This window comes from Haliaeetus leucocephalus, unplaced genomic scaffold (assembly GCF_000737465.1).
Source record: "Haliaeetus leucocephalus isolate CR32 unplaced genomic scaffold, Haliaeetus_leucocephalus-4.0 Scaffold157, whole genome shotgun sequence".
Lineage (NCBI taxonomy): Eukaryota > Metazoa > Chordata > Aves > Accipitriformes > Accipitridae > Haliaeetus > Haliaeetus leucocephalus.
The window spans coordinates 2,199,511-2,218,757 of record NW_010972593.1 but is presented as its reverse complement, the minus strand read 5'-3'; the positions used below and the strand labels follow the sequence as shown (position 1 = coordinate 2,218,757).

The window sequence follows — 19,247 nt, the reverse complement described above, 5'->3', positions numbered from 1 at the left end:
GGAGAAGGGATCTGAAGAAGGCTTTGACCCTCTGGGTTCTGCAAACTCTGCTGGCGAGACTGGTGCCCAGCACGCGGTGTCTGTTCGCCGCGGATGGTCTCCGTAGCGTGACCCTCCGGTGCTGTGCCACCCACACGCTGGAAAAGGCAGGGGAGATACCTGATGAATATCTGGGGCAGCGGGGGAGTGCAGGGTGGGGAGGAAGAGCCCAAGCGGCGCTTGAAGCTCCACCATGTTTCAAGGGAGAGAGAGGAAATGGTCGAGTGATGGCTGGGAGCCACGCACAGGCTGGGTCCGCCAAGGCCGTGGCTTCCCACCACCCCCAAGCATATACCTGCCCAGTGGTGAGGAGGTGGTCCCGCGCCGGTAGAGTCTTGGGTGGGGCCACATCTTCCCAGTGCGACGGGCTCCCTTCTTCGGGCATAGCCTGGAACCGGCAGTGCAGAGCGCAACTAGGTCTGCTGGAATTGGATCGACCTCCATGGGCTCCTCCTCATCTCCCACTGGGTCAACCTCCATGGGCTCCTCCTCATCTCCCACTGGGTCAACCTCCATGGGCTCCGTGTCGTCCCAGCCTAAGAGCTTCCACACGTCCTCTGTGGTTTGGCACCTCTTGTGGTTGCCCTGACACTTTATTTCGAAGACTCCTTGGGCGTCAGGACGCAGCACCCAGAAGCTGCCAGTTGCTGCCTGATGCTTCCCTGCTACTGTCCCGCTCCACTGCTGGCGCTGCTGGTATGTGCAGGGCTGCCTTTTTAATTGGCTGACCGCTGTCACGTCGTTGGGCCCGCGCCAATAGACTGTTGAGTAGGGCCAGAAACGCTCATCGCGACGGGCTCCCTTCTTTACGCATAGCCTTGGATTGGCATTGACGAACCATCGCAACGAGCCAGGGCTTCCCGAGATTCATTCATTTTCTCCCCAGGGGTGTTGCATGAAGATGGGTCTGTGTGTGTGCAGGATTGCAGCAGCACCAGCTCTGCAGTTGTGGTGGGGGCACCATCGCGGCTGTTCCTCACACAGCTCCCGCAATGGTCTTTTCGAAATGGCTTCAGCCCATTTTTAGCCATAACATTTCCTCAAGTATGGCCTTTTTTACTCAAAAGACCTAAAAAACAAGCTACCAAAGCATAACGCTCCTAAAAGTACCTTGAAGCAGAGAATCCCCTAGCAGTGACTGCCTACTGCTGGAGGGGGGCACCTCAAGCTATCACGTCGGAGTGTGGGGAAAGGTTTTGTGGAAGCTCTGAGCATCCCTGCTGGACTCTACCCAGCACCCACCCACTTACCCAGATCAGTGCCCCCTGGCACCAGCAGCACACGTCTGCAGCAGAGACAGGGTCACCCTGGGTAGGGCCACCCCCGGCAGCAGAGAGCCACCCTCATCCTCCCCACCCCCGGCAAACCGGCACAAAATGAGGAAGTGGGAGGAGGAAAAGGTTTGTAGTTGCAGCAGAAACACAAAAGCAAAGTGCTTCAGGATGGCCCTGGGCCCTCGGTGACAAGAGCCCCGACCCGCCACGTCCCCGGGGGGCAAGACACAGGGACACCATGGTGAGTGCAAGTGGGGCCCTCGCTGGCCGCCCCCCAACCCTGTCTCCCTTTGGCACCCTGGGGATGTCACCCTCTCTTCCTGCCACCTCAGGGCTATCTTAGCCCTATCGTCTCCTGCACCCATCATGGTGCCTTGCTGCTTTCCGGGAGGTGGCAGGAGCCCACCCGATGTCCCCACTGCAGAGGGGACAGTGCTACCCAGGCTTGGGGACGGGGAGCAGAGCTGGGGCTGGGTGAGGCACTGGAGCAGGGTACAGTGGTAGGGAGCAGACAGGGATTGGGGATGGGTGCTGGGTGCAGGGTCGGTGGTCCCAGGAGCACTGACCCGAGCAGGATGGAGGGCACCAGGCGGTGAGGCTGGGCTGACACAAAGTGGTTTTGATTTTGCTGTTGCCGGTGCGGTACCCATAGGAGAACCCTTATGTTCCTCTTGGCCCAACTTCCCACCAGTGTTTGTGGTTTCAGCGCTCATGGTGCCAGCAGGGTGTTCAGGCAGAGTGCAGTGGGGTGGCAGGGGCTGCTGGGGGCAGCTGTACCCTCCAGGCCAGCTCAAGCCAGGAAGGACCCTCTGGGTGTTAGTGCCCAGGGTTGGACCTTGCACCCTGGAACGTGCAGGGAACATGGGCTGCAGGCAGGATGTGAGGCTGCTGAAAGGGCGGTGGCCAGGGCTGGAAGTTGATTTGGAGGCAGAAGAGAAAGGTGAAAGCTCTCAAAATTAGGGAGATGCTCAGGCATGGAGTAAGGGTCTGCAAGGTGGGGCTGCAGCCATGTCCTTCAGCCCATGGCTCTGCTCCCTCTGTGTCTTGGAGTGATGCTGTCCCCAGATTTTTCAACCCAGCCAGGAAGGGGACAGTGGTCAGGCTGAAACAGAGCCTTTTCCCACCCATAGTTGCGGTTGCCACCTCTGAGAGACTGCTCAGATGCTGTCCCCCACAAGATGCAAATACCATCCCCTCCACACTGCCACACAAGACCTGAAGGAGCTTTGTGGCTTCGCGAAGGTCTGTGCAGCCATGACCCTGAACCCTGCCGGACCCCAGGTCTGTGGCCAGCTCTCATCCCCAAAACACTGGGGGAAATGCCCCATCCCCAAACCCTGCCTGTGCCTGACACCTTGCAGGGTTGTGGCAGCAATGCAACACCCCGTGCCGCTCTTCTCAAGGCTTCCGGTGGTTTTAAGGTGTTGGCTGCATCTGGGCTTGCCCCATCTCGAGAAAAAAGGTGCCACCTTGGGCTGTGTCCGCTCCCCACTCAGGGCTTGCAGGGTTTTTTTGATGGTTCAGACCTGAGCTTTGAAGAAAAACAGATGATGTTTTTGCAATTGCTGCTGCAGAGTTACTCCACTCCCTGCCTCAGCGATCCTATCGTGAGCACCGGGTGCATCCACAGCCCCAGGCGCAGGTGGTGGCTGCGATGCTGACAGTCCCCATCCCACAGCCCTTGGCTGGGGTGTTCCTGGGGGTCCCCATGAACGCACCCCTCATGCATGGGACCACCGTCAGAGCGAAGTCCCTTGTGCAAAGCGGCTGCAAACTGCACCTGGAAGCCCAGACCAAGGGCTGCCGAAAGCTGCTCGCCACTCGGCTTGAGGATGAAGTGGCTTCACGGATGGTGTTTGGTCCAGGCTGCTCATCAGTCCCCTTCCCTGGGGACCCCCATGGTGGAGGCTGTCGAGTCGCTGCTTTCTGGCTCATCACTCGCTTTGGCCTGGGACAGAGGAGGGGACTGAGGAACTGCTGCTCCAAACCTCTGAAAACAAATTCTGTTTGTTGCCCCGCTCCCCACAGGGATGCCGCCTGCAGGCCCCACCCCACGAGGGCTCGCTGGATGCTGAGTTTGGGCAATGCTACAGTTTTGAGGGAGCATCATTCCTCTTCATCCTCCCCACAAGACTTTTACCCAGCTTAGTGAGCCCTGGCCCTGCGAACCCCCCATGCCGCCTCTTGGGATGTTCTGAGGAAAGGCAGACTTTGTGCTCCCAGAAACAGGGCGGAAACACTCACGGCCTTGCAGATAGCCGGGACAAAACCTTCATTTAAAGTGAGCTGGTGTTTTCCCTGCAGCTGTGCTGCATCAGGTGCCCCAGCTGAGCCAGGAAAGCACCTAACCTGCGCCCGGAGGAAGAGGAGGTGTTGCAAGGGCACGCACTTGCCACTGACAGCTCTGAGCAGTCATTTGACTGAAGGAGAAACTCCGGTTGTCAGCTCAAAAGCACCAAGCTTGCAATACAGGAAATGCCTATATTTGCCTTAATTTGGTGCCATAACCAGGCACATGAGGCCAGGGTGCCTGTGCCAGAGGGCTCAGGGCAATGCAGGCAGGGAACGGGGAACCAAGGTGTAGGGCTCCCCATGGGCTCCTCCCAACCCACTCCTCTCCACCTGAAGCACAAGGTTTTGGCCAGGTTGGGTTGAAGCTGGGCAGCTCCTGGGGTCACTGACAGCTCCCTGGGTGACAGCACGGTGACCTGGAGTGGATGACTGAGCCCCCCTGCATTTTTCTGGGTGGCTTTTCTAGTGGCTTATTAGGATGGAGGGGAGGAAGAGGAGGGGAAGGCAAGAAAAAGGCCCATAAACAACAAACAGGAGGAAGCGGAGAAGTTCCCCACGTGGTTTCAGGCTGCGTGAGCAGCCCTGATCCCCTCTGGACCCCCTGAGCTGACCCAAGTCCATGCATCCCAAGGGAAGGTGGTGGGACAATGAAGCCAAAAGCCCCTCCACCAGCTACAGGAACTTGAGCTGTACTTGGGGTTTGAGGGGGCACGGATGGTATTTTGGGTTGCAAAGCCCAGCAGCCCAGCGGCGATGGAGGCGGTCGGGGGGAGCAGCACAATGCTGCTGAGCTCCTCCACGCTCCATGACGGTCCCTCTGTCCCCCATCGCGATGGTGCCGGGTTCTGCCAAGCATCTGAAGGTGGGTGCAGGGGGGCTACAGGCCACCTGCGAATATCAGGGGTCGACAGGAGGGTGCAAAGGCATGGGGGTCTAGAGGCCTCAAATCTTGAGAGCCAGCAGGAAAATGAAGCAAAAGGGGAAGAGAAGAAAAGGGAAATGGAAAGAGTAAGACGCCGGGGGTGATGGGGAGAGGAGAAGTGAAATCGGTGCTGGGAGCACTGGGGTGAAAGCGGAACTGCGGGGGCTGCGGGACAGGCACAGAGGAGCCGCTGGCAGGTCCAGATGAGGTGTCCCCTCCTGGGTACCGCACCAGGGACCGCACGGGCACCGCGGCTCTGTTCAGCAAGTTCCCTCTGCAGCATCAAAGACAAGGAGCCTTTGAGTAGTTTTCTTTTGGCACGGTGAAACCTTACCCTCCCCTCCCAGCCCAAGGCTGTGTTTAGCCCCACAATGGCTTAAATCATAGCCCACAGTTTTCCTGCTTCCCCACGGCCCCTGGAGGACAGAGCTGGGCGAGTTGGGGGGCGGCTGGAAAGCAGGTGATGGTATCTCCCTGGGCAGAGAGGAAAAGGTGATGGGGATACAGTTGCACCTCTGCCCTGGTGCAAAGGGGATGTGGGGGTGCGGAGGATGTGCAGTACCGGGGATGCCCCCACCAGCTGCAATTTTTGCCCTTCTCCTGGGTTATTTTTGCTGCCCCTTTGACTCATAAGCAGAGCCTGCACAGCAGTTGCTTCGTTAGTCCTTCGTTACCGCCATAGCAAGCAGGGGTGATGTTACAAACATGCCTGCAGGCTGTCAGTGCCAGGCTTGCTCCTCTCCAGGGTGCCAGACCTGCAGTGAGGCAGGATCCAACCAGAGGAATGGGGCAAGCCCAGGGGCAGCAGCGCTGGGATTTTGAGCTTTGCAAGTTCCCAGCGTGGCCAAAACACCCCTCTTTGCACCCTTTTTTGGAGCCACAGCTGGAGCCGGGGCCAGTTATAGCTACCAGCAGCTCAGGGGGAGCTGGGGCCAGATCCAGGCCTGGAGCCCCTTTCCCGTCGGTGGTGGCCCCAGTGCAGTCACTGTGGCCCTCTCCCCGCAGGGCAGCAAGGAGCGCTTCCACTGGCAGAGCCACAATGTCAAGCAGAGCGGCGTGGACGACATGGTCCTGCTCTCCAAGATCTCCGAGGAGGCCATCGTGGAGAACCTCAAGAAGCGATTTATGGACGATTACATCTTTGTATCCTTCCCAGGGCAGCGGGACAGGGCCAGGGAGAGACAGGGCTGTGCTCCAAGGCTTTGCCAGGGCGTGGGCCAAACTGGGGTTGCCCCAATGCTTGCAGAGTATCCCATCCTCACACTGTGGTGGGACAAGATTGGGATCAGCTGGGGGAATGCCACCGTTCCCAAGCTGAGTTGCACTCGACAGAGAGACCGCAACCGTGACCCGCATCCTGCCATGCCCTGGGACCCACTTTGGTCCTTCCTTTGTGGCCACAAAGACCTAGGCAAAGAGCACTGAGCAAAACCCCTCATCTGCTGTTTCCCACTGCTCCTGCACACTGGAGACCCACCTGCCTGTGCCAAGGGGGCCAGACGCCAGTGGCAGTAGTGGCCATCGTCCCCTGTTGCTGTCACCCGACCCCCCCAATGCCCACAACATGCCCTGGCAGCTCTGCACCCACAGCAAATCCAAGCAAACCCTGGATGGAGCAGGAGCATCCCTGCAGATATGGGGATGAGGTGCCACCCATCACTCTCCACTGGTGTCAGGCCACATGGGACACCATCAAGCCAGCATGGGGCGCAAAGCTCCCACCCTGCCCAGAGTTGCCCCCGCTGCGTCATCCCCCAGCCCAGAGGCTTTTGCAGTCACTGGCTCCCATCACAGAGTTGACCCTGCTGAGCGCCGTGCATGAGGCTCGGCGGCTCTCAGGCTCTGCGGTGCGGATGGGGGGGATATCCCCACACCCACAATTTGAGGTGCTGAGCCCTTGCCTTGCTCGCCCCACACCTGCCTGGGGATGCGGCCGGCTCAGCACCCCGGCACCATTGCACACGCTTCGCCTGCACCCCAGCTCCGGTGTGTGGCCGGCTCTGATGGGGAAGAGGACAAAATCCCTGTTGTGCAGAGCAGGGCATGGCAGGGGCTCGGGCAGCAGTGGGGCTGAGCACGGGGCTGAGCCGCTTGCTCACACTTCTGCAAGTGGCTGTGGTTTCCTTGAAGATGTGGCTCTGTCCTTACAAGGCGATGCTCTGTCCCGGGCCATCGGTGACGCAGCCATCCTCCCCGCTCTTTCGGCAGCCCTGGGGCTTTAAATGTGTTTAGGGGTTGGGTTTGGGGTTGGCTTTTTTTTTTTTGGAGGAAAAAAATACCCCACGCAGCCTCTTTCTTCCTTTTTTTGTGCTGCCGCGCAGGGCTCCCATCTAGCCATGACTCAAAGCCCCGCGCTTCTGCATTTCCCAGAAAAACCCCTCTTCCTGCCTTTCGGCTGCTCTTTCCCCACTGCACTGTCAGGTGGGCCAAAAATAGGATATCAAGGGCTCAGGGTAACCCCACTGGCACTGGTCCATCCCTGACCTCCATCTCCCCAGCACCTGCCCCGGGGTGCTGGGAGCTCATCCCCATCTTGCTGCTGCATCATTTCCAGTCACAATTCCCCACTTTTCCATTCCCCTGCCCACACCTGGGTGACTGGGGGATGCTGCAGGCAGGGGCCGAGGGAGGCGGAGTGGCTGGGTGGCCAGGGAAAGGCAGAAGCTGGCAGTTTTTTTCCTCTCCGTGCCTCAGTTTCCCTCGTTATAAAATGGAGACGATCTCCTGCTGCAAAAGCCACAGATGGAGCATGAGCGGCTGAGCAGAGGGTGAATTCCAGGAGGATGTGGGATGCTGGAAATGCCGGTTTTGGGGCCGATCCTCAGCCAGAGGCCAGGGAGCTGAGGGGGATACTCTTGCTGCACTGATCACTCTGTGGGGGACACCTCGGGGCCGAGGGAGTGAAACACTGGGGCCCCGTGGCCAGGAGAGCACCAAGTCATGGCAGCAGCTCTGCCTGCACCTGAGCTGAAAACCCTTGTGGTATTCCTGGTGCAGCTTCCAGGATGAGGCAGGGACCCTCCCCAACCACCTTCCTGCCATTGCTCTCACTGACACTGCCTGCAGGGCAGGAAGGGACAGCGGGAAGGGGGAACACAAGAAAGGACACACAGACCTTAACCTGCCACTCAGACCTACATTGGGCCGGTGCTCATCTCCGTCAACCCCTTCAAGCAGATGCCGTACTTCACCGACCGGGAGATCGAGCTGTACCAGGGGGCGGTGAGGCTGCTGCGTGCCAGCTGGCGGGGTTTGGCCAAGGGTTCTTTTGGTTTAATTTGGTGCAAAACACCTGGAGGTTGTCCCATGAGTGTCCCCATCCTCCCCAGCCCTTTGGGTGCTGCAGGGGTCAGCGCTCCCAAACAGATTGATGGAGAGTCAGTAACGAGACTTAGGAGCAAATCCACATTCCTGGGAAATTCAGCTCATAAATACACACCAGAGCAACCCAAACATGGTAAAATGCAGCCTAAGTGACTGGCACTGCCACAACGAGCTTCCCAAAGAGGAGGGGAGAGTTAAAAAAACATCTGACATGCTGCTGATTAGCTCATGTTTGTGGCAAGAGACTAATTCCCCATTCCTGCTGTGTGCCACTGCCTTGTGTAATGCATGGGCAGAGTTAAGGGGATTTGGGGAGGGGACTCAGGGCGGGGAGCTGATGGCTGCTCTGTGCTCAGCACTGCTGTCCTTGTCCCCTGTTTAGGCTCAGTATGAAAATCCCCCCCATATCTACGCCCTGACCGACAACATGTACCGCAATATGCTGATCGACGGGGAGAACCAGTGCGTCATCATCAGGTAGGGGGTACGCAGGGTGCAGCTGGGGACCCTGTGCCACCACTCTGGGGCCGGCTGCCCCCATCACCATTTCTCCCCACACCCTGGGGGCATCCCAGCTAAACGCAGGTGCTGGGCAGCAGCAAGAGGTGGCTGAAGCCCAGTGGTGGGTCCTGGGGGACCCAGTATGTGGGGATGCCTGGAGGGACCCCAATGTCCTGGGCCAAGAGCACCAGCCGGGGCTGTGACCAGGTTGTCCCAGGCAGGGACCGAGCCTTGTGCAATGCACCTTTCCGGCTGAGTGTTGCAAGGGAAATGGTCAGGATGTGGGGCAAGGCCAGAGACTTCCCCTTGAGGCTCCCAAGTGTTCCTCCTCCCCTCCAAAATCCAGCAATAAGAAATCCAACATCTCCTGGAGCAGCTCCTCACCCAGCCTTGCTCCAGCCCTGCTTATATTCCAGAGCACCCCCAGAGCACCCGGGCAGCCCCATCCCTGGCACTAGTGCTGCCGCACGCTCAGATTACGCAGCAGGAGGGAGGCCACAGCCCCCGCCACCCGCTGTCACCCCCCAGCCCTGCTCCAGCATCCCACCCCGAAGCACCCCAGGATGGGCGACTCTGGTGAGGCCGTTTCATGTCTCCTCTGCTTTGCCATTTGCACAGTGGAGAAAGCGGGGCTGGGAAAACAGTGGCAGCGAAATACATCATGGGCTACATCTCCAAAGTGTCCGGGGGTGGCGAGAAAGTACAGGTATGTCTACCCCCCACCCTTAAAGCCACACATTGCTTCACCTCCCAACCGCTCCCCACCACCCTCGCTCCCCCCATCTGATGGTGGCACACGGAGCAGTCCCAGCTCCAGGGCTGGGGACATGCAAAGCCCTGGGTCTGTCCCCAGCCCCAAGGCAGGGCTGCTGCAGTGGGGTGCAGGCATGCAGCCCCCCTGCTCAGCCCTCTCCCTCTTCTGCCCCCAGCATGTGAAGGACATCATCCTGCAGTCCAACCCGCTGCTGGAAGCCTTCGGAAATGCCAAAACCGTCCGGAATAACAACTCCAGCCGCTTTGTAAGTCACCAGGGTGGGTGCAGAGGGTCAGCGCCACAGCCAGGATCTGTCCCAGCAATGCTCCTAGTGTGGTGGGAGGACGGGGAGAGGAGCCGGGGCTGGGGGGATCGAGGAGTCCCCCCAGCCAGGGCCATGGCTCTGAGCGGGAGCTGTGCCGGGGCAGGGGAAGTACTTCGAGATCCAGTTCAGCCGGGGCGGCGAACCTGACGGGGGGAAGATCTCCAACTTTCTGCTGGAGAAGTCGCGGGTGGTGAGCCAGAATGAGTGCGAGAGGAATTTCCACATCTACTATCAGGTATGGGGTGCACAGAGCCAGCCGGGCTGCCACAGGGGCCAGGGGCCGGGTAACCTCAGCTCCCGTTTCTCTCCCAGCTCATCGAAGGGGCATCCCAAGAGCAGCGGCAGAACCTGGGCATCATGAGCCCGGATTATTACTACTATCTAAACCAGTCGGACACGTACCAGGTGGAGGGCACGGATGACCGCAGTGACTTCCATGAGACCATGGTGAGTGCCTGTGGGGGGGGAGTCCCCAAAGCCAGCTGCAGCCAGGCAGGGGCTGACGGGGTCCCCCCACCCCCAGAACGCCATGCAGGTTGTCGGCATCCGGGGTGAGGAGCAGCAGCTGGTGCTGCAGATTGTGGCTGGGATCCTTCACCTGGGAAACATCAGCTTTCGGGAGGAAGGCAACTATGCTCGAGTGGAAAATGCTGACTGTGAGTAGCCAACTTCCCCTGCTCCAGGGGGGGCAAGTGGGGATGCTCGTAGAGACCCTTGGCAATGAATTGCAGACTCTTTATAGCACAAATCCCCTGGCAGAGGAGAGAGGCAGTGTCAGCATCTTCCCCACGTTAGACATGGGGAAACTGAGGCAGCAAGCAAATGGCACAACCAGCGCTTAATTAGCGGGGGGACAGATGCCAGGAGTCCCTTGCTGTGATTTAGCAGAGGGAGGACCAGCTCCCACATCCCCGTTCGCTGCACCGCTGCTGTCCTTTGCACTCGGATGTGTCTGGGGGTGTCCAGCAGTGCCTGCGGGCAGCGTGCCAGGGGTGTACAGGGAGCAGGCAGCCCTGACTGCCCTCCCCCACTCTGCCCAGCCCTGGCCTTCCCTGCCTACCTGCTGGGGATCGACCAGGACCGCCTCAACGAGAAGGTCACCAGCAGGAAAATGGACAGCAAGTGGGGCGGCCGCTCCGAGTCCATCACGGTCACCCTCAACGTGGAACAGGCAGCTTACACCCGAGATGCCCTGGCCAAGGGGCTCTACGCACGCATCTTCGACTTTCTCGTGGAGGTGCGTGGTCCTGGCAGGCTGGGCCAAGCGTGGCTGCGGTGTGGAGGGAATGCTCACCATCCGCTCCTGCATTCAGCCAGCCCCACTGCCCTACGGCCCTGATGAAGGTGGCTCATCCCGTCTCTCCCTGCAGTCTATCAACCGGGCTATGCAGAAGCCATATGAGGAGTACAGCATTGGGGTGCTGGACATCTATGGCTTCGAAATATTCCAGGTATGTGGTGCTTTGCTGTAGGAGCCCAGCTGGGCAATGTCCTTCTCTGTTCCCACAGCAAGGAGAGCGGCTGGAGCAGGGGGCTGTTATCTGCTGTTTGGGGTCCCCTCAATGAAGTGAGAGGAGCAGAAGCCAACTCAATCCCATCTTCTCTTTCACCTTTTGTCCTTTTGCAGAAAAATGGCTTTGAGCAATTCTGCATTAACTTTGTGAACGAGAAGCTGCAGCAAATCTTCATAGAGCTGACCCTGAAGGCAGAGCAGGTACAGGGGGGCTGGGCTGCGGGGCTACACCAGCGCCCCGATTCCTGCACCCTGTGCACCCCCGCCACCAGCCGGTCCTGGCACCATGGCTGGATCGGGGGGACTGCAGCATATGCCATGGGTCAGGGGCCCACCTAACTCTCCTTGTGCTTCCCCAGGAGGAATACGTGCAGGAGGGGATCAAGTGGACCCAGATCCAGTATTTCAACAACAAGGTGGTGTGCGACCTGATAGAGAACAAGCTGGTGAGTGGGGTCCCCTCCTCCAGGGGAGGCTTTCTCAGGGAGCCGAGGCACCCAGAGAGAGGGGTGCTGGATGGGCTGGGTGCTGTCAAGGATGGGTGGCAGAAGCCGGTCATGCCGGGGAGCATGCCTGGGAGAGCAGCAGCTCTGCGTCCTTCATCTAAGCTGCAGTTCAGCATGAAGCAGCTTTGACCAGTGTGGGGCACTTGAGCACAGCCAGATGCAGGATTGGGCCCTGCCCACAGCCTTTGGACACCCATGGCTTCACTTACCCTCTCCCAGAACCCCCCTGGGATCATGAGTGTCCTGGATGATGTCTGTGCCACCATGCACGCCACCGGCGAGGGGGCGGACCAGACCCTGCTGCAGAAGCTGCAGGCAGCCGTGGGCACCCATGAGCACTTCAACAGCTGGAGCTCAGGCTTCGTCATCCACCACTACGCAGGCAAGGTATGGCACCCCACGCCCCACATCCCACGCCCCACATCCCACACTCCATGGCCCTGGCCACAGCGGCACGGGGCTGAGCTCTCCTCCTTGTCCCCAGGTCTCCTATGACGTGAACGGCTTCTGTGAGCGCAACCGGGATGTGCTCTTCACCGACTTGATCGAGCTCATGCAGAGCAGTGAATAGTGAGTCCTGGCAGCGCTGTGGTCCCAGAAACCACCCCAAAAGGGCTGGGGCAGAGGGCAGCATCCTCAACATCCAGACCATAAAGCTTTGCTGGTCCTGCCTCTGCCGGAGCCACAGCTCGGGGTGCTCAGTATACTGCATCGCCCTGTGGGCACCAGTGGCATCCCCCCATCGAGTGCAGTGGCACCCAGGGGCTGCAGGGCTGGGCACAGGTGTGCTCATCCACCAGCATCAATCCTGCTCAGCCTGGGGGTAGTCGGGGGGGACGGGCTTAGCCACGGTGCAGGATTTCCAAGCAGCAGAAAGCAGAGCTGGAGCTGGTTTCAGCTCAGCACGTGCTGAGCTTGGGGACCCTGGCAGCTCTCACCTGGGGACTGTCACCTGCTTTTCAGCGGTTTCATCCGGATGCTTTTCCCAGAAAAGCTTGATTCTGACAAAAAGGGACGACCGACCACTGCAGGCTCCAAAATCAAGGTACGTCCCGGAGGCTGCAGGACAGTAGCTGCCTCTGGGGCAGCAGCAGGGTGATGGGCTCCCACCAATGCCTTTAATGCTACAGAGGTCAATCCTTGCAACAGAAACAGGCCAACGACCTGGTGAACACGCTAATGAAGTGCACGCCACACTACATCCGCTGCATCAAGCCCAACGAGACCAAGAAACCCCGGGACTGGGAGGAGAGCAGGTAACAGAGGCCCCTCGTTATCAGGGAGCCCACAGAGCCCCGGGGAATGGGACCCAACCGTGGAGATGTGGCCAGGAGTGGCCTTCCTCCAAAAACTGCACCCCCGGTCAGGTCCCTTTGTGCTGCCCGCAGACCCAGGGGAGCACAAGGTGGGTGCTGAGGAGCGTGCGGGGGGACACATGCCCCTCTACGTGCATCACCCAGAGGCTCCATCTGAGCCCAAAGAAGCTCTCACACACGCACAGCCACAAGCATCCCTGTGCAAAGCAGCGGCTGAAGGGCCCAAGCAGGTCCCCCACCGACCTGCCATCCCATGCCGAGCGTGTCCCTCCCGGCTCTGCAGGGTGAAGCACCAAGTCGAGTACCTGGGGCTGAAGGAAAACATCCGGGTGCGACGGGCAGGTTTCGCCTACCGCCGCCTCTTCCACAAATTCCTGCAACGGTGAGTGACCACCAGGATGGGGAATGGCAGGTTCCTGCAGCCTGGCCGTGTCTCACATCCCCTCTCCCCACAGCTATGCCATCCTCACCCCCGAGACGTGGCCGTCCTGGCGCGGGGACGAGCGGCAAGGGGTGCAGCACTTGCTGCGCTCCGTCAACATGGACCCAGACCAGTACCAGATGGGTCGGAGCAAGGTGTTTGTCAAGAACCCCGAATCGGTAGGTGATCCGGCTCTGCTCCTCGTCCTGTATCCCTGCATCCCCAGGGGACACTGCACACAGCTGAGCATCGCTTTGGGCAACACTGGGGAGGGTTTGGGGTGCCAATGTGCAGCAGAAGCAACGCAGCTGGGGCTTGGTGGCCCCTGGCCGGCCATGCTCAGCACCTCGTGTCCCTCCCAGCTCTTCCTTCTCGAAGAGATGCGGGAGCGAAAATTCGACGGCTTCGCCCGGGTGATCCAGAAGGCCTGGCGCCGGCACATTGCCATCCGGAAATATGAGCAGATGCGAGAGGAGGGTAAGGCCAGGCAGGGATGGGGACACCAGCACCCCAGCACCCCTTTTAGGGTGCCCTTTGCTGGGGACAGCCCAGCTGCCAGAGCGGCAGGAAAGCGGCAGCCTGGCTCGTAATTGTGGCACTAACAAGGAAGGGGGGGTAAGGATGGACCAGACCATGAGACGCCCGGGGTCTTTTCCTACATCTTAAAGGAGGACATGGATTTCTTGCTCCTATTTCCAGCCCTGGGAGGGGTCCTAGGACAGAAACGAGATCCTTGCACTGTCTCGCTTTGCATTTCATTGCCTGCAAAGGGATGGAGAGGAGTAGCTGGGAGTCAGCATTTGCAGAGGGATGGGAAAGACTAGTGGTCACTGCCTGACCCCATCATGGGTGTTTTCCCACCCTCCCAAGTGTGCAGCGAAAAATTGAGGAAAACCCAGAAAGCAGCTGCCTCCCTCCCTCCCTCCCACAGGACAAGGTTTTTTGAAGGCAATTAATGGGTTTCAAAGCCAGCCAAGCTCAAGCAGCTTGGATTTCTCCCATGGCATAAAACGAGCCCCACTTCTTGCTGCCACGATCCGTGTGACAGTTCCCACAGCTCCCAGAGCCAGTTTGGGAGGGCAGGCACTGGCTGGGCAGGCAGGCAGGGGCTGAGGACTGAGCTGCCAGCGCAGAGCCCCATCTAACCAGTATCGCTTCGGGGTCCCTCACAGCCTCCAACATCCTCTACAACTTCAAAGAGAGGAGGAGGAACAGCATCAACAGGAATTTCGTGGGCGATTACCTGGGCATGGAGGAGCGGCCGGAGCTGCGCCAATTCCTGGCCAAGCGGGAGCGGATAGACTTTGCCGACTCTGTCACTAAGTACGACCGGAGGTTCAAGGTATGTGGACCTGCCAGGGGCTTGGGACAGACCAAGCTGTGGTTCATGGTGGCTGCCCTTGTGTGGGGGGTGTGGAGGGGGCTTGTACCCCCCTCCAAACACCCCCTCACCCCATGCTTCTGCCCTTTCCCAGCCCATCAAGCGGGACTTCATCCTCACCCCCAAGTACTTCTACCTGATCGGGCGGGAGAAGGTGAAGAAAGGTCCTGAGAAGGGGCAGATCAAGGAGGTGCTCAAGAAGAAGGTGGAGCTCCAGGCGGTGAGCGGCGTCTCGCTGAGGTGCGTCCCTTAGCACGGGCTCCGCACAGGGGGGGTCCACGCAGTCAGGCTTCATCCATCAGCTCCACCAGCCTCTTCATCCTCTGGTGCCACCGGCTGGGCCCCAGCCCCTCGCCCATGGAGGCAGGCGGGCATCGGGCCGTGGGGAGGAGGCTCCTCGCAGAGTGCTCTGCAGATGGGGCTTTGGAAATCAGGGAGATTTCCAGCTAAATCTCCCTCCAAATTTCCTCGGGGTGGATCCAGGCCCAACAGGTGTCCCAGCTCCCCTCCAGTGCTGGCTGGCACCAGCCTTCCTCCCCCACGGCTGATGCCCCTGCACCGGGGTTGCTCCTCCAGCACCAGGCAGGATGATTTCTTCATCCTCCACGAGAACGATGCCGACAATTTCTTGGAGTCCATCTTCAAGACGGAGCTGATCAGCCTGCTGTGCAAACGCTACGAGGAGCTCACCCGCACCAAGCTGTGCCTCTCCTTCAAGGACACGTAAGTATGGAGGCCAGGAGAGGTGACAAAGGAGGACAGAGTCCTGTCACTGTGGCCTCACGGCCTCTCTTTCCCCTAGACTACAGTTTCGGGTGAAGAAGGAGGGCTGGGGCGGTGGCGGCACCCGCAACGTCACCTTTGTCAGAGGACAGGGCGACGTGGCCACCCTCAAAGCCGGAGGCAAAACCCTTACGGTCACCATTGGGGATGGGCTCCCCAGGAATGCCAGTGAGTGCTGGGGTGCCCGGGGGGGGTGGCGGGGAGGGGGGACAGGAGCGCTGGGGCCTCAGGGCACAGCTGGAGGCTTGGGAACATTGGGGTGAGCCAGCGTGTGCCCCGGTCCTGCGGGGTTTCGTTTCACCCAGGAGAGACCTGCTTCTGCTTGGGTGATGGGGCAGCACAGGGCGTTTCGGGGAAAAGGGCAGCTGGGTACAAACTGCAGGGACAGGCTCTGAAGACCATCACCTAACGGGGGCTCGTGTCCCCCCTAGAGCCCACGAGGAAGGGAGCGACGCAGAGCAGAGGTGGCAGAAGGTATCCAGCACCCTCCCGAAGCGCCCCACCAGCACCCAGAGGTGAGAAGGGCAGTGCCAAGGGGGGGGGTGTTGGGGAGGGGAGACCCCAGCCTGGATCCAGCCAGCGCTGCACTCCTGGGGGTGTGCAGGCTGAGCATGGGCCCCCTGTAACGCACCATCCCAGGGCGGGATCCTCCAGGAGCCTGCAGGAACGGGGCACCCCAGTTCCCACGCAGCAACAGCCGGGCTCAGCGGGACACCTACACGACACCCCAGAAGCAGGCGCGGGGGCCACCAGCTGCGGCACTTCCCCACCGAAACCCCAGCCGCCAGACAAAGACGCGACCCCCGTCCGAGCAGAACATGGATTTCCTCAATGTGCCTGACCAGGGGGTGGCTGGGTAGGTCGTGTACCGGTGCCGGTGTCCCCCTCCCTGCCCCATCCTCCCTTTCCACTGCTGCCAGCCCCGGGAGATGCTCTTTCGCCTCTGAGCAGCTTGACTGCCCAACGGAGCAACAGCCCGACCAGGTCCGGGCAATCTAGCTTTGCTGGCAGGACATCATCTCCCAGACTCTTGCACAACCCAGTTCTCCCAGTCCCCGCGCTGGGAAGACCCACCCACGCTGCATGCACAGAGCATCCCGTTGGTGGAGGAGAGCGGGATGGGAAGGAGGGTGCAGCACATCCCGCGCCTTCCTGCCCTCCCCGGTGTGAACGCCGTTTCTCCCGGCCCCGCAGCATGCAGCGCCGGCGAAGCCTGAGCCAGCGGCCGCCCCCGGCTAGGCGTCCCAAGCCGCAGCCCAAGGCGGCCGTGCCGCGCTGCCAGGCGCTCTACCAGTACATCGGGCAGGACGTGGATGAGCTCAGCTTCAACGTGGGGGACATCATCGACATCCTGCTGGAAGGTACCGCCGGACTCCTGCCCTACCCAGCTTCTCCCCACTGTGCCCTGTGGCAGCACCACGCCTGACCCAGCTCTTTTTCCCCCCCCTCTTCCCAGATATCTCCGGCTGGTGGAAAGGCCGGCTACACGGCAAAGAAGGACTTTTCCCTGGGAACTATGTGCAGAAGATCTGAGCCGGGCGCAATGGCCGGAGGCAAGGAGGGAATTGCCATCCTCCCACCCCACCTCCGCCGAGGCAGTGCCGAAGGGGCCGGTGGTGGCTCTGCGGCGGCTCTCTGCCAATGTTGGCATCTCACGGGTGCTGCCTCACGAGCCCCCCTGGCCTGTGCCGGCAGCCGGGCTGTGCCGGTGCCAACCACTGAAGCCCGCAGCTGGTTTAGATGTGGCCTCCCTGCAGCGAGGACTGGTTCTTTGCTGCTTATTCGTACCCTGGGAGTGGGACTGCTCCGGTGATTCTGGGGTATAAATAGGATTATTGTTAATAATTATCGTAAATAATCAGACTCAGCAAATCTCAGTCTGACTCAGAAATTGAGCCTGGAGTTTGTATTTCACCCTGGTGCCAGCCCGTGGTTCCCGCTGGCCCCGTGACAAGAGCCCTGCACTCACGTGTCCGCATGTGGGGACGTGGGCAGACACACGTTGGAGTTAGCCCCGTTCCCCCCACCTTGAACCCTCCCGAAGAAGCTGAATACGGAAACCAACTCCCCCAGGAACCTGGCTGAGGCATCTCCACATCCCGGCGTGACCCCGGACCACTCAGCACGGCCGGCCGGGAGCTGCCAGGGCAGCGGCGAGGCAAAGCGGGGCAACGGGGCGCAGCAGGATCGGGGTGCCATCGCTGTTCCCTGGTTTCTTATAGGAAAAGCCGGGAGGACCGCTTAGCCAAAGCCCACCGAGCTGTAGCAGCTTTTTTTGATGGTGGTCAGAGGGCTGCTGGGACCCCCACGATTCGCAAGGCAAGGGGGGAGTCTCATCCGTGGGGGACCAGGGTCAACACATGGGGTGGAAACCGCCATCCTCGGTTGCACCGGCTTTGGGATTTGGGGGCCTCTCTCTGCTCTGACCCCCCCCAGGACAAGAGGGACAGCTGGGGCTGGGGGGGGGGTGTCTTGGGAGGGGAGGCTGAGTCCGACCTGGGGTTGTTCCAGGAGTTTTGCAGCAGGGAGAGGGACGAACGGTGCCGACATGTCGGGGCTCGTCCTTGCCTGCCCCCCGCTCCCCCCGCTGTGCCGGACAGCCGGAGGAAATGACGACAGCTTGCTCCAGCACAGCCCTGCCTCAGCCTCACGTCCCAGCCCTCCTCTTCCTCTCTCCCTCCCGCAGCCCCCACCGGGGTTGCCCCCCCCCAGCCAGGCAGATCCCCCTGCCCCAGAAATGGGGGGGGTAGTTGAGGGGTTCAGGGCACCCTGTTTCCCCCAGGGTAGGGATGGCCCAAGGCAGGAGGCTGCTGGGATGTGAAGTCCTCCACGGCCCCACACTGCAAACGGTGGTTGGGCCTCCCCATTACGGGTTTTTACAATCCTTGTGGTCCTTGGGGTGATTTTTTTCTGTGAATCACGGGTTTTTAGGAGCCCTTGCGCTGCAGAGCTTGGGGGGGGGTGGCGGCGGACGGCAGGGGAAGCAGTCAGAGCCTCTGGTTTTATTTTATTGAAAAAAAATGGGCTTTGGAAACTCTGGGGATTTAGGAAACTCCTTCCTGTGCCTTCCAGCCCTTCTTTGGGGCTGGAGGAGAGGGGGGAGGCGGGGGGGGGGGCAGCACCCTGGCAGTGGGTGCTGTGCAAGTGGGATGCTCCCACTCGGCCCTGCTGGCAAGCGGGAGCTGGGCCAGTTCAGGCACTCACTGGGGTGCTCCGAAGGGCTCCGGGTGCTCCGAGGGGCTCCGAGGGACTTGGGGGGTCTCTGAGGGTCCTGGGAGGCTCCAAGGGACTTGGGCTGCTCTTAGGGGCCATGAGTGATCTGACAGGCTCGGGGTGCTCCCAGGAATCCGGGGTGCTCCCAGGAATCCAGGGTGCTCCAAGGAACTTGGGGTGCTCAGAGGGCACTGGGATGCTCTAAGGGGGGGTCCAGGCTGCTCTGAGAGGTTTGGGGAGCTCCAGAAGGCTTGGGGGAACCCTGGGATGCTCTAAGGGGGGGTCCAGGGTGCTCTAAGGGGGGGGGCCAGGGTGCTCTGAGAGGTTCGGGGAGCTCCAGAAGGCTTGGGGGTACCCTGGGATGCTCTAAGGGGGGGTCCAGGGTGCTCTAAGGGGGGGGCCCAGGGTGCGCTGAGAGGTTTGGGGAGCTCCAGAAGGCTTGGGGGTACCCTGGGATGCTCTAAGGGGGGGTCCAGGGTGCTCTGAGAGGTTTGGGGAGCTCCAGAAGGCTTGGGGGAACCCTGGGATGCTCTAAGGGGCTCAGGGTGCTCTGAAGGCCCCCGGGGTGCTCCGAGCCCCCCGGGATATTCCAACCGCTCGGCGGGGGGGGAGAGGGCAAAAACACACAGGAAAAAACAGCCGGGGGGGCACCGGGCCGGGGCGGGGCCGGGCTGAACCACCCG

The 19,247-nt window shown here is 60.6% G+C and overlaps 1 protein-coding gene across 2 annotated transcripts; it reads left to right on the top strand.

Moving 5' to 3' along the window:
- Positions 1-1,459: 1,459 nt before the first annotated feature.
- Positions 1,460-17,112, top strand: MYO1F (myosin IF). Of its 2 annotated transcripts, none has more exons than XM_010562294.1 (28): positions 1,460-1,554; positions 5,538-5,670; positions 7,660-7,749; positions 8,234-8,328; positions 8,971-9,058; positions 9,282-9,371; positions 9,535-9,666; positions 9,744-9,878; positions 9,955-10,087; positions 10,472-10,668; positions 10,802-10,882; positions 11,059-11,145; positions 11,304-11,390; positions 11,670-11,837; positions 11,935-12,020; positions 12,414-12,495; positions 12,600-12,706; positions 13,050-13,148; positions 13,222-13,366; positions 13,550-13,664; positions 14,360-14,529; positions 14,663-14,808; positions 15,145-15,291; positions 15,371-15,519; positions 15,783-15,866; positions 16,006-16,207; positions 16,546-16,712; positions 16,808-17,112. In XM_010562294.1, exons 2-28 carry the CDS (start codon positions 5,593-5,595, stop codon positions 16,882-16,884), a joined length of 3,237 nt encoding a protein of 1,078 aa, XP_010560596.1. In that variant the 5' UTR covers positions 1,460-1,554; positions 5,538-5,592; the 3' UTR covers positions 16,885-17,112. The 2 variants fall into 2 exon arrangements, with proteins under 2 accessions (XP_010560596.1, XP_010560595.1); XM_010562293.1 differs by having other exon boundaries at positions 5,533-5,670.
- Positions 17,113-19,247: the final 2,135 nt, after the last annotated feature.

What these genes read in the sequence shown, in the direction of transcription:
- MYO1F (XM_010562293.1), top strand. An exon ending in TCGAGCTGTACCAGGGGGCG is followed by an intron (nt 7,750 to 8,233) that starts GTGAGGCTGCTG and finishes TCCCCTGTTTAG; the next exon opens with GCTCAGTATGAAAATCCCCC. An exon ending in GTGAGCGGCGTCTCGCTGAG is followed by an intron (nt 14,809 to 15,144) that starts GTGCGTCCCTTA and finishes TTGCTCCTCCAG; the next exon opens with CACCAGGCAGGATGATTTCT.